General features: G+C 50.7%; 1 protein-coding gene across 3 annotated transcripts in view; it reads left to right on the top strand.

The window, feature by feature from the left end:
* LOC144127925 (protein O-mannosyl-transferase Tmtc3-like) overlaps positions 1–12,889 on the top strand; it is a 542,030-nt gene that overhangs the window by 392,608 nt on the left and 136,533 nt on the right. For all 3 annotated transcript variants that reach the window (XM_077660929.1, XM_077660928.1, XM_077660930.1), the window contains one exon: positions 9,692–9,791. In XM_077660929.1, the coding sequence (XP_077517055.1) occupies positions 9,692–9,791 (100 nt within the window). The remainder of the gene's footprint in view (positions 1–9,691; positions 9,792–12,889) is intronic.

The following is a 12,889-nucleotide window of genomic DNA, read 5'->3' as shown; positions in this document are numbered from 1 at the left end:
AAGGCAGTAAGCGGCTTAGCGAGCTTGGCGAACTCCTCTATGTGCCTTCGGTAGTAACCGATCAGGCCGAGAAACTGCCGGACCTGGCGGACGCTAGTCGGGGATGGAAAATCCGAGACACACCTTAGTTTCTCAGGGTCCGGTCGCACGCCGTCAGCTGAAACAACGTGCCCGAGGTATTTCACCTCGTTTTGAGGAATTGGCACTTAGAGGGCTTCAGCTTGAGACCCGCTCCTCTTAGTCGCACCAAAACCTGCTCAATATCGCGCAAATGGTTCTCAAAACTGTCACTGTATATGATTATGTCATCCATATACACGAAGCACAGCCTCCCCAGAAGACCTGCCAGGATAACATCAGCGGTTCTCTGCCAGACAGCAGGGCTGTTGGCCACACCCATCGGCATTCTTTTCCATTCATAGTGCCCTGAGGGCGTGTTGAATGCCGTTTTCTCGGCATCTGCCGGATCCATTGCTATCTGCCAGAATCCCGCCGCCATGTCCACTACCGTGAAGTACCTGGCAGAGCCCAGCTGAGAAAGCGTCTCCTGTATATTGGGGATGGGGTATGGATCGATGCGAGTTACAGCATTTAGTTTGCGGTAGTCCACTACCAATCGATGCGAGCCATCTGGCTTTTCCACCAATAGTGCTGGTGCTCCCCAGGGTGACATTGAGTGTTCGACAATGCCGCGATCAATCAGGTCCTGCACCTGCCGCTCCATCTCCTCACGTTGGGAGTAAGGAATCCTGTACGCACGCTGGTAAACGGGCGATGAAGTGCCGGTTTCTATCCTGTGCTTTATAACGCCACAGCAGCCCAAATCCAGGTTGGACGCGGCGAATACCTCCGAGTAGTCGTTCAGCAAACCAGCCAGAGCCTCACTCTCCCTGGATTTTACGTGAGAAAGATCGAACGACACCTTTGGAGCAGCCGAAGGACTAGCATGCTCTACAGTTGCGAGTACCGTATCGGTGGGCTCACGTTTCTCTATCGCAGAGGTGAAGAAAGCCAATGTTTTGTTCTTGGGAAGGCTCAGTGGCTGCTGGCTACAGTTAACCACCCGTAGGGGCACTCTGTGGGCGTCATTAACTGTCACGAGGCACGCAGCTGCCTTCCGGCCATTGCTGAGAGAGTCGACCGGCTCAAGCACTCCCACGGCGCCGCTCTCTACATCTGAAGGCACAAACGCGTACAAAATGTGCTCCGACCAAGGAAGGACGACCGCCTCATCGACCAGCCTGACGGCAACCCGCGAATATACCTTCTCCAAGGATCCCACTGTTTGACGGGTGTCAATATCGGTAATGCGAATCTCAGCCCCTCTCCTGTTCAAAAACGGAACTTTTGAGCCGCCCGCATTAACCTCTTCCTCAGAGAATGAGACTACTACCTTCCTTTTTCTCAAAAAATCCTGCCCTAATATACCTGACACTCCGTTTGGCAGAGACACCGTGTCCGGGCATACGTAGCAGGGGTGCTCCAATGCAATTCCGCCGAGAGAGAAGTGTAACCGGTAAAGTCCACTTATGCCAAGAGGATCCCCCGTTATGCCTACAAATTTGGTTGCCATACCACCAGACGCTTCCAACACCTCGCGGTCCCCCTTCCTTCGAAGCGTGTTAAAACTGTTCTCCTTAAGCAATGTCACCTTTGACCCCGTATCTATCAACAATTCCATGCAACAACCATTTAACTTGCAACGCACAACAGGGCATGACTCGTCGGCCACACAAACTACCACCACCTCATCATCCACTGCTCCCTCCCCACGCTCCTTAGGCTGGGGAGGACTATCTAGTTTTTTGTCTCGGTATCTGGAGCCCCGCTGTAGGCTTGCTTAGGGCGTGTCTCGCCTGCTTCTCTTTGTGGCTCACCACGGCGCACGTTTGGCCAGAACTTGGCGATGTGTCCGCGACCCTGGCAAGCGAAGCATACGATTTCTTCAAAATCTCGCATACCGCGCCTGTAGCTTTGTGGCGGTCTCCGCTTTCCAGCGAATGGGTGCTGTTGAGCGCGCACTTCAACCTGGCGTTCTACCTGCTGAGATAGCAGCTGTTCTAAGCGATTTAACCGCTCTGTCAAGAGAGCAACCTCTGGGTCGAGCACCGCTCTCTCTATGACGCGTACTCTCGCTGCGGCTGTCGTTAACGCCTCATTTCGTTCCTCATCCAATGCGGCCTCCACGGCTTGGTCGAAATTGCTCGGCTTGCGCGAGAGCACGAACCGGCGCACGGGGTCTAGCAGACCAGCCACGAACAAAGCGGTCACTTCCTCTTTAAGTATATCCTCCGCGTATTTCTTCTTTAGCTGGTCTCCTTCCTCCTCCCTGCTTAACGTATCGCGCGCTAAGCGCTGAAGCCGCGACGCAAACGTTCGCACGTCCTCCCCTACCATCTGTCCGGCGTCACGGAACCTCTGTACCCGCACGTGACGTGGTTCAGTGTCGAAATGCTCAAACGCGAGCTTCTTAAATTCCGCAAATGATTTTGTGGATTTTACTTTTTCGTCTCGCCATGCAAAATCATGAGCAGCTCCTGCCATCTTACACCTCGCCATTCCTAGCATTTGAGCATCGGACCATCCCCCATTTTTCCAATCTCTTCTAGCATAGAAAAGAAATCGCAGATTGGAACCCCTGTCTTATCTCCCGTACACGTCGGAATGACGCTTCCTAATGCCAGCATGCTTGCTCCGAGCGACGGCTGTGGAGTGGGAGCTCCCTCAGATAAAGACATTTTTTTTTCAAGCCCTCCGGTGCCTCAAGCCTCTCAAATGGGGGTAAATGTCCCACAATCAGTCCCGTGATTCCCTTTTGATTACAATTTTGAAGTCATGAATGTCGCAGCATTCAGAGGACATTTGCTTTTGAGACCCCACTTCTGACACCAGTGTGATGACCCCCATAATGCGCAGGTCCACACGGGACGGAGAGGCAAAGAGACACCGTATGGCTCAGTTTAAACAAACAGATATATTCAATAATTATACATGATTAAGATTCAGAGGCTGGGGCGTCCGAGCTTACGTGCCGATGACTTCATGGGGACGATGGAGGGGCTCCGGAGTTGAGCTCGAGCGGTTGCTGGCAGAAGCTGCACGCCGTCGGGCTTCGGCGCTGAAGGCCCTCTTGGCGAACGATGTCGTCCTGAGCGTGCTTCTTCCGTACTGCTTGTCGATTTTAATATCCTCTTCTCCCCACACTCCCTAGGGTGAGGACGCCCACGCCGGAGGGGAAGGAGGGGGGCTAGGGCTTTCACTTGGGCGCACAAACATACCACCGCACTTATGGTCTCGCCCCCCTCACGTGTTGAGTCCGAGGGAAAGAAGGTTGTCTTCGAGGTAGCGCATAGCGTCGGCTGTGGTAAGGCGCGCTCTGGCCCGCTGACAGTTCCCGCGGGTCTCCGGCCTCCGTTCTCCATCCATCAACTGACACTCGCTCCTCAAGGTAAGGCGCGCTCTGGCCCGCTGACAGTTCCCGCGGGTCACCGGCCGGGAAAGTGGTCCTTTGTCCTGGGATGTGCTCGGGAGGGGCCAGGCCCGCCGAAACGAGGCCGCCCCTGGAACCGCCACGGCAATTGGGGAGGATAAAGCCCGTTTCCCCGCGGCGGCGGGTCCGGTTGGGTCCGGTTGGGCTTAAACCCCTTCGTTCTGGTCGTCACTCTCAAAGAGCATGGCTGGGTAATTGATGATGCCGCTGTCATCTGGGTCTCCGTCTACGACGCGCCGTCGAACGCGGAACCTCGTAGCACACACAAGGAACGTCACACAGTACTTCATACTTGTTGTACCCCCACAATGCCCTATGTTTCGTTATCCCGGCATCTCTTTGCCCATTTGCCCTAAAAGACTGTTCGTGCTTTTCCGTGTACATCTGACCTTCGTTTATCCATACCCCGAGATGTTTGTATTCGGCCACTCGGGGTATTTCATGGCCTTGTATTGTAAGCTCCTTATCAGTTGTATCGTTGAAAACCATCACACCTGACTTAGTTGCGCTAAAACTGATACCTAGACTGTCTCCTTCGTCTCCACAGCAATTAACCAGAGTTTGCAAATCTTCCTAGATATCTGCTAACAGCACAGTATCGTCCGCATACATTAAACCCGGTAGTCGTTGCTCAACAGCCTTTCCGCCTAATCTGTACGGCAGATTATAACCTAGATTGCTTCCTTGTAGCCTTCTTTCCATATTTATCATATAAAGCATATAAATCTCATATAAACCTCGACAGTTCTCGTACTTTTAATTCCTTCGCATGTTATTTCAACTTTATTTTCTCGATATATTTCCTGTAGAAAATCAACTACCTCATGGCCGATACCTTAATCTTTTAATAAGTTCCACAGGAGTTCCCTGTTCACGTTGTCGTATGCACCGCTTATGTCCAGGAGGGCTAAATACAGAGGTCTCTTTTCCGCCTTAGCTACTATGCACTGGGTAAGCACCAACAGGCAATCATCCAAGCGCCTACCACTTCTGAACCCGTTCTGAAGTTTTCGGAGTATTTTATTACTTTCTACCCATGATTGCATTTTTAATTTCACCGTCTGCATCACCAGCCTGTATATAACTGATGTTATCGTAATCGGTCGGAAGGATTTTATGTTGGTATTATCCCCTTTCTCTTTATAAATGAAATTCATTTTACTCTTTTCCAGCTGTGCCGAATTTGCTTATTTGTTATGACTGACTCCAATGCTTTTATCAGCGTTTCCTTGCCTCTTGAGCCAAGTTCATTAATTATCTTGATTGGAATTTCGTCTATCCCTGTGGACGTGCATTTTGGAATATTTGCTTCCGCCTTTTTCTAGTTAAGATTCGTCAGTTGTAAGCTGTTTTCTATTATGCTATCCTTTGTTGCTCCCTCATTTGGGGCGATTACCTGAACGTCTTTCCTAAATGACTCAGCTATAACTGACGCAATGTAGTTCACAGCGTCATCGCCCTCTAAATATTTTCCCCCGGCATCGTGAATCAGTTCCTGCTTTCTGTGATTCGCCTTACCCAGCCAGCTTATATGATTCCAGAATTTTCTTGACTCCCCTTTAGTTCCATCGCGAACTTCCGCCAGCCAGCGATCAGAGGACTGCTGACGAGGACCTGCACTTGTTGATTCTTTTGTCGATAAGATTCCCATTTTTGGCCTATTTCCTCTTCAGATAACTGCGCCCTATTTGCATCTCTGTGTTCCCGTGATGCCAACCTTCGTTGTTTGATGGCCTCCTTAATTTCCTTAGTCCACCAACTTCGTGGCTTCCTCTTTCCTCTCCAGCGGTTTACTCCTTTTACTTATTTTATTTTTGTACTAATGAGTAGTTCTGATTATAGTCCCATTATTCTATGGGATGTTTCTCTATTGCTTCCTCTATGCCGGCCGCTATTAGCGCTATTTGTTCGTCATTTAGTTTTGCGTACTCTTTTTTACTTCCCTTCATTTCTCTTTTGATCAGGGCTCCCAACTGTAGACTAATACGCTTATGATCACTTCCGGGGCAGTACTTCCCCTCTTCGTCTATTTCCATTATTGCGAGTTGCTCTAGATCCCCTGCGACATTAAGCAGTAGTCGATGGTCGTCTGTCTGTTAAGAGATTCCCACGTGATTTGTTCCTCACACTTAGTTTCTCTATTTACAATAACTAGGTTGTGTCTTTCACAGAAGTCTAGCATCAACTTCCCGTTACAATCTGTGTCTCCACCAGGATCCTCGTTGTGGCCATTTATGTCACCCAGCAGAGTAATATCGGCAGCATCTCCAAACTGCTTTGTATCGTCACTGAGACTCTTAATTAGATCCTTCTTTTCTTGCCTGCATTGTGTGCCCTGTCCCTAAGCAAACTACTCCTAGCCACGTCCTTTTACCGGCAATTGTACCCGATACCCAGACATGTTCTTTGCAAGTTGACTTCATTCTTTGCCAATTTGTTCCTTGATGTGGTGTATCAGCATACCTACTCCTCCTGCCTTCCTCTCCGTTGTTGTTCTGTTGCTCCCTTTCCAGACGTAGCCATCAATAAACGGTGGATCTTCTAGATCCCTGAGATGTGTCTCGCGTAGCGCGTATACACCTACTTCTTCGTCCTGTTACTGCTGTTCTATTTCTAGCCACTTCACTCTCTAACCCCTTGCATGTTTATGTAACTGATCCTGGTGTTAAATTTCTTTCTAGTAGTTTTCTTCCCGAACCTCCTATTGGCAATTTTGTTGGGTTCAGCCTCCATTGCTACACTTTCTACTTCGCTTCTACCTACCCCTACGCCCTGAGACGCCGTGCACCTCCTAGAAAAGCTACTGTCCTGCCTGCCAGGCACCAGCCAATCTCTGCTCTATACCTCTCCACTAAAATGGATGTCATCTCTTGTAAAGCCTCTGCCAAAGCCTGCTCTATGCACTTCCCTGTTTATGTCTGCCACTTCGAAGCCTTTCTCCTGAGCTATTTTCAAAAGAGCAGCAACGCCATCTGCTCGCGTAGCCCCAAAAGGCCTCGGACCAAACCATTGCCACTGCCTATCAGCGTGTGTTTTATTTCCTCGTGGCGTGGACGGACGGAAAATCTGCGGACAAACAGAGGTTGAAATGTAGCTGTTACCTGCACTCGTGCATTAAAACTGCGCGGGACATCGAGTCTGCGTGCTGCACCATGCGCTCACGGATACCAGCGTTATGGACTAGAAGTTTAGAGCAGCTCGGACGACTGGGCGAAACCGGAACCCCCTTAATGCGAGTCGACCCGTGAAGAAGGTCGTTAGGACAACGCGATGCTTCGCCATGGAGCCGCATTGCAGCCACGGCTGATTGGCGCGCGATAATCCACGCCCGCCGGAGGACAGCGCGGCCTCCGAGAACTGCGTCGGTACCCAGATGATGTCAGCGACGGCGAGATTTCCGCGCCACTGCTGCAACTGGGCGGCGGCAAGGAGTTCGGGAAAAAGCGCGTAATTGCGTAGTTCCTCGCGAGGCTGGGGATTTCCCATCCCATTCGGGAAATGTATCCGCGTGAACTCGGGAGTTGGATTTCGCCGAGACACACGCCACAAGGGCGGCGCTCCTTTGCCCCGCAAATCCCCGGGGACTGGCGCGCCGTAAGCTCGGTGTACAGGCCCCTCGTTCCTCGGGCCCCTTTTCTTGGCGACAGTGCCGCCATCGGCGCCGGCGCGCGATGAGCCGCAGTTGAGCCCCCGGACGACTGCCGTCCCTGCTTTTGTCTCTGCGCCTCTGCGAGAAATGCGAATCGGGAGGATGGGGGATTAACTCCGCGCAACCCTTTTCTTCTTCGGCAGTCAGTGGGTTTTGGAATGCAAGGTGGCTTGTAGATACCCTTCACCGCAGACATTGGCTTCAGCAACGTGTCTCGAATGCCGGCCGTTGCGAAGCTGTCCTCGCGATTTGCTCGCATCGGAGGTCGGCTAACTGCACAGCTCTAACTGTTTGCTCTCTCCGGTAAATTCCACCATAGCGCATCGGTTGCTGTTGCGCACATCTTTGCTAAATATTAAAGCTCGAACTTCGGTGCAAAGGTGCCGTGATTACAGCTAGGACTTTATATCCAAAGTAAATAGCAAGCACGAATGGCGGTGGCTCGTTGCGAAGGGCTAAAATTGCGTCATCGGAACTCGCAGCACGTCGGCACGTTCGCTAAACGAAACGGAGTGCTCATCTGGCCGCGCGAACTGCCGGCCGTTCAGGGAACGCAATAAATTTTATCGGCGGCCAGCAAAGCGGCGCCTGCACAGCGCGCTCCTAAACAGGATGCAAAACATGCGCTCGTTGTCATTTACCCTCCTCTGTATAGCCGCAGCTTGGGCGGCCACATCAACCGCTTTGGGGTCTTTTGTGCAGAGCTCTTGCGGCTGCATTGGGACACTGAAATCGCATCCGAGCGGCGCAGTTGCGGTCGCTGATATACGCCGAACTCAAGGCCTAGCATGTGTAAGATCGGTGCGTATACCGCAGTGTGCCATGAGTTTGTCGCATTTTCCGCGGCTAGCGGCACCCAGCGGGTGGCTTAAGTTGACATGTGGCCCTACCTTGGGAAGCGAATGCGATATTCTGTCGCAACTCTCTACGCGCATGTGAGCAACGCATTGGGCTACGGGCATTTTGAGCAGGTCGCTCGGAGAGCGACCTTATATAGCTTGGGTTCTTAGAAAGGGGGACGACGGACAAGACACAACTGCGCTGCCTTTCTCTCCCAGCAACATACCTATAGCTTCGGTTGCCTATTGGCGATCATCAACTAATTAAATACGCGTCTGTACTGAGGACTGCTCACGTGCGTGGCCTATAGGTAGTCTCGCTTATTTTGACATTTCACGGTAAACTTGCGCTTGTTTGTCGATGGTGGCAGACTCGTGTGAGCCAGTCATTTCTCGAGGTTGTAAAGGAATAAACGAGACAAAAGTAAAATGTCTCTGGCTGACGTTCGGGAACGGCAAGCTTCAAAGCGGAGCGGTGGGGTCGACGTGTACTTTATACAGAGAATTTAACGTCCCAATGACATCGACGAAGAAACCTGTTATACAGGTGGGGAATGACAAAACTAGAAGCGCACTTTTTTTTTTCTTTTATCCTACGACTGCAGGCAAGCAAACTCAAGTGATTTTCATAGTGTTTGCGCATAAAACAAGCCATAAAAGTTAGGCACTCACTGCAGCTTGATAATGATCTAATTAAACCGCACCCTTCTGCGCTTTCTTGTGCTCGTAATTTTTGTTAACAATGTGCATATTATTGATCTCTAGTCGTCTGTACAAATGGAAAGAAAGAACAATGGGGTCGCCTACCCCGCGTACCTTTTTTTCTCGGAGCTGTCAACCGCGTCTGGTGCTCTCTCCCTCAGTTTGTTCGTAAGCAGTGGATGGAAGGCATGTAAGGAGACGCTATGATGCAATTGTTTTCCTATTCTTTTCTTGCGATCCGCCGATCGGACTGATTGCAGTGACAGCGAGCGCAATGACGAAGCGTGAAGAGAGTTAGAAGGAAATGCAGTTCGGATAAAATATCACCGCACACGCATGCCGTAAGAAGGCCTGTTGCACAAAACTTTTCGCGCTTCAAAATGTGCCTGTTTGTTATGTGCGCTCAGCGGTGTTGATCATCATATACCGCCTCGTATTTACGCAGGTCCGTCTAGTCCGGACAGATCATGTTTTCAGAAATATAGGCTCGGTGCCTGATTATAACCACGCTGTCATGCATGTCCTGCAAGCACTCCACTACAATGAGTGCCAAGCTTCTTGTTCCCGTGCTCTCTCTCTCTCTGTATTACTGGCCTCAGAAAGCTCGCGCAGTGGGGCTTAGTGACTCGTCTGTCTCTTTAGCGCGCAGACATCCATGAGACAGCGCTGCTCAAGTATGTTTTTACAGGAAAACTGCGACGCACGCAGGCAGCGGATCACACGACGTGGTTCCGAGCGTGCCACTCCTCCTTGGACTAGTTCGCAGCACCGTCGCAGCGTGGCGCCGATTTTGCAAAAGTGGCCGATACTAAGGCGACTAACACTCTCTAATGCCGCAACGAAGCCTGCGTGGTTACTTGGCGCTCCAAAGCCAAGCACTCGATCCTGAGTTTCTCATGCGCACTCTGGTCAATAGGAGTTCTTATTGTTGCTCTCTCCGAACCCCGTGACTTCACTCTCGAAGAGCGCTCACGCTCTCGCTGCAGTCGTGTGCCTGAATGTGCTGCGCAGGTGACGGGCGTGGTGGGCCGCGCCGAGTCGCTCTCCTCCGTCTTCTTCCTGCTGGCCTTCCTGGCGTACGCCCGAGCTGCGGACCGGTGGAAGCGCACAGGTGCACACCTTTTGTTTCTTTACACCGTCCGGCCAAGGTGCGCGTACAGCGGGGGTTTCCACAGTTAAGTAGTACTCCCAAAGCTTAAGTGCCACGTGTCCCGTTTCGCTGTAGCATACTAGTTTACTACGAAAGCTGCAATAAGGAGTCCTCCCTAACGGATGTTTGAGGACTACGCGGCCGCTCACGTGAACCACCGCCGCCCAGGTGATCGCCCGCCCGTTGCGATTGTTGTGGCGGTTGCGACAATGCCTGTAACAGGCACGTAGCCAGGATTTTTTTTTTTTTCAGGAGGGGCCTGAGGTCTTATTTCTTCCTTAGCGCTGTCGTCTGCGACCGCGCACAGTTGCAGACGGCGGCGCCGCTACACCAACACCGTGTGTGTTTGAAAACATGCGCAGCGCTCGCGGACGCCGTAATGGTCGCAGAGCAGAGGCTTCCGGGTATAATGTAAGCGGACGATATTTTGCAATTAGCTGATAGCCAGGAAGATTTACGGACTCTGGTTAATACTTGCGGAGAAGAAGGAGACGTTCTACGCTTTACGTTTAGAGCCATTCAGTCAAGTTTGGTGCATTTAGCGATTCCACAGATCAGATGCTTACAGTACAAGGCCAGGCAGGCTGAGTATAAATATTTCAGGGGATGGGTGAACAAAGAACAGACATACATGAAAAGCAAGAAGAAGCTACTGGAAAGAAAGAGCGAGGAGATGCCGCAATATTGAAGCACAGGAAATTATGGGGATTCAACAGGTGTCAAGTATTGAAAGGTATTTGGAAAGGAATAATGGTGCGGGGTCTTGATTTTGGGAATTCGGTTTTGTGCTTAAGGGCAGAAATTCAATCGAGATTAGAAGTAAATCAGAGAGCTGTTGGAAGATTAGCACTAGTTGCCCACGGCAAAACCACAAACGAGGCAGTACAGGGGGATATGGGCTGGGCTTCGTTCGAAGCACGGGAAGGTCGGAGTAAAATACTATACGAAGAACGCCTGAGGAAATCGGACGATAACAGGTGGGCAGCTAAGTTATTGGAATACATATACAGAAAAACGTTGACTCACAATGGCGGAAAATAACTAGGAAGCTAACCAGTAAGTATGCCAGACACGAGGACGGAGAAACAAAGAGCATTAAACGTCAGGTTACAAATGCGGAAGGTAAACTTGTATAGATTCAGTGGAGAAAAAGCAGCTATAGACCTGTCTAGACCTGCATAGAAAATGAGAAAAATTAAATCAGGAATCAATCGATCTATTGTAACTCTAGAGAGTGGCCCTACTCTTTCAAGCGAGATCAGGGTGTCTTAGAACGCGAAGCTACAAAAAGAAATTTGACCAGGATGGCACATGTGGAAAATGCGTAGAAACAGTCGAACATATTTTACTAGAACGTGGTGGTATCTCTCCAGATGTCGATACAGCAATGGTCAATCTCGCCGAGGCACTACGGTTTGGACATAACAATGGTCATTTGAATTAATCTGCTGTAGACGCATCAAAAACCGATTGGAATATCGGTGGTTCAAACGCAGAGCGGTCGCGTAAGTATATAAGTTCAGGATTTAAAATTTACTAAACGTAAAAGTTGAATTTATACATAAAAATAAATAGCGAATTTATAGATAATACCGTTAAATTTGACACATTGAGTAGAGAAATATCAAGAAAAAGCAATGCCGAGCGTGGTGGCACCTGCCCCGTTTAAATGGGCCGGGACTCTGGTGACATCCATGCATGGATGGTATGCATTCCCGCCCATAGAAACACTCTCACGTATCGCTGTGTCCTAAAAATACATCGCCTTTCAAATGGCGTTTCATACATTCGTTTCTAGGATGCATTCGGCTTTTCTCCACGAAGGGACGACTTCGTAGGCACAGTGCAAAACAACAAAACTGCTTTGAACACTTTTAATGCGCCAGCATTAGAAGCCCCAACGTGAAGAAAATGTGTCCGGCATGTGGCGGTGTAGTGTTGTGTGCACGTGCTACCTGCCACTACTTGTCAGGTGAAAAGAGCCACCCGCCATGGTTGGCAGCTGGCAAAGTACAAAGAGGAAAATCCCCTTCTCTATATGTAGGGGAGGGGCCGGTAGGTGGGTGCTACGGGAAGAACACCCCTCCAAAAGCAACTCTATAAAGGGAGGAAAATAAGGCATTTGCAGTCGGATACTGAAGCACCTGGCCGCAGCTCAGGTGCTTCAGTATCCGATCGCAAATGCCACAGCCGGCAGAAATATTGCAGCGATAGCTACACTACGTCACCTCTTCGACCCATCAGCGTGGCACCACCTGAGCTCCGTGGCGGCGCTGTTGGTCACGTGGTTGGTCGTGTGGGTTGATGACGTGGTGCGGCCGTTGGTCACGTGGTGCGGAGTAGCTGCTGCTGCCGGCGGCGCGGCGCGCAACAGCTGCAACAGCTGTGCGCATGCGCCGTGTCAAGTGGGGCGAAGATGAAGAAGGAACGCCCAGCGAAACGGAGCGGCCAAAAGACTGACTTTGCAATTCGACTGAGCAAGTTCCACTCGGCCAGCTGTAGCTATCGCTTTACTCCAGGTTTAACCAGAGCTAAACCACAGCCATTTTTTCCTTCCCTTTTGTTTAATAAATAACCACATATTAAAAGGGGTGATGGCTGTAATCACACCGAGAGCAAGAAGGCCTAATGCTAACGCTTTGCCATCGCGGCGTCCCCATAATTTTCTCTGCTCGTGTATCCCTATCGGCCGTAACCCCAGCCTGCTCCAGCGTCCGCGAGCTCTCCTTTTGGTCGTCAACATGGCGTTGGTCTATACGTTACCGTGCACAGGGCGCCCTGTAGAAATCACCAACCCTCCGTTTTCACGGGCAGCTTTCTCATCAGACACCAGTTGACGGCGCCCGTGTGCGGTGACAGTTTGCGGGTGCAGCGCCGCCTTTTGCGACGTCAGAAGTACCATATGCATCTGTCGATAGGCAGGAAAACACGCATCGAGGGTCAACTGCGCTTTAGTTCTAAAATAGGTGCCTTTTTTTAATGTCCCTCATTGTGGAAGAGCTGCCTCCGTCATCCGGTCTTGTGTGCCGCCCTTGCACGTTATTTCAAGCGTACAGAGG

This window comes from Amblyomma americanum, chromosome 4, assembly GCF_052857255.1.
Source record: "Amblyomma americanum isolate KBUSLIRL-KWMA chromosome 4, ASM5285725v1, whole genome shotgun sequence".
In the NCBI taxonomy this organism is placed as follows: domain Eukaryota; kingdom Metazoa; phylum Arthropoda; class Arachnida; order Ixodida; family Ixodidae; genus Amblyomma; species Amblyomma americanum.
This window is presented reverse-complemented; position numbering and strand designations above follow the sequence as displayed.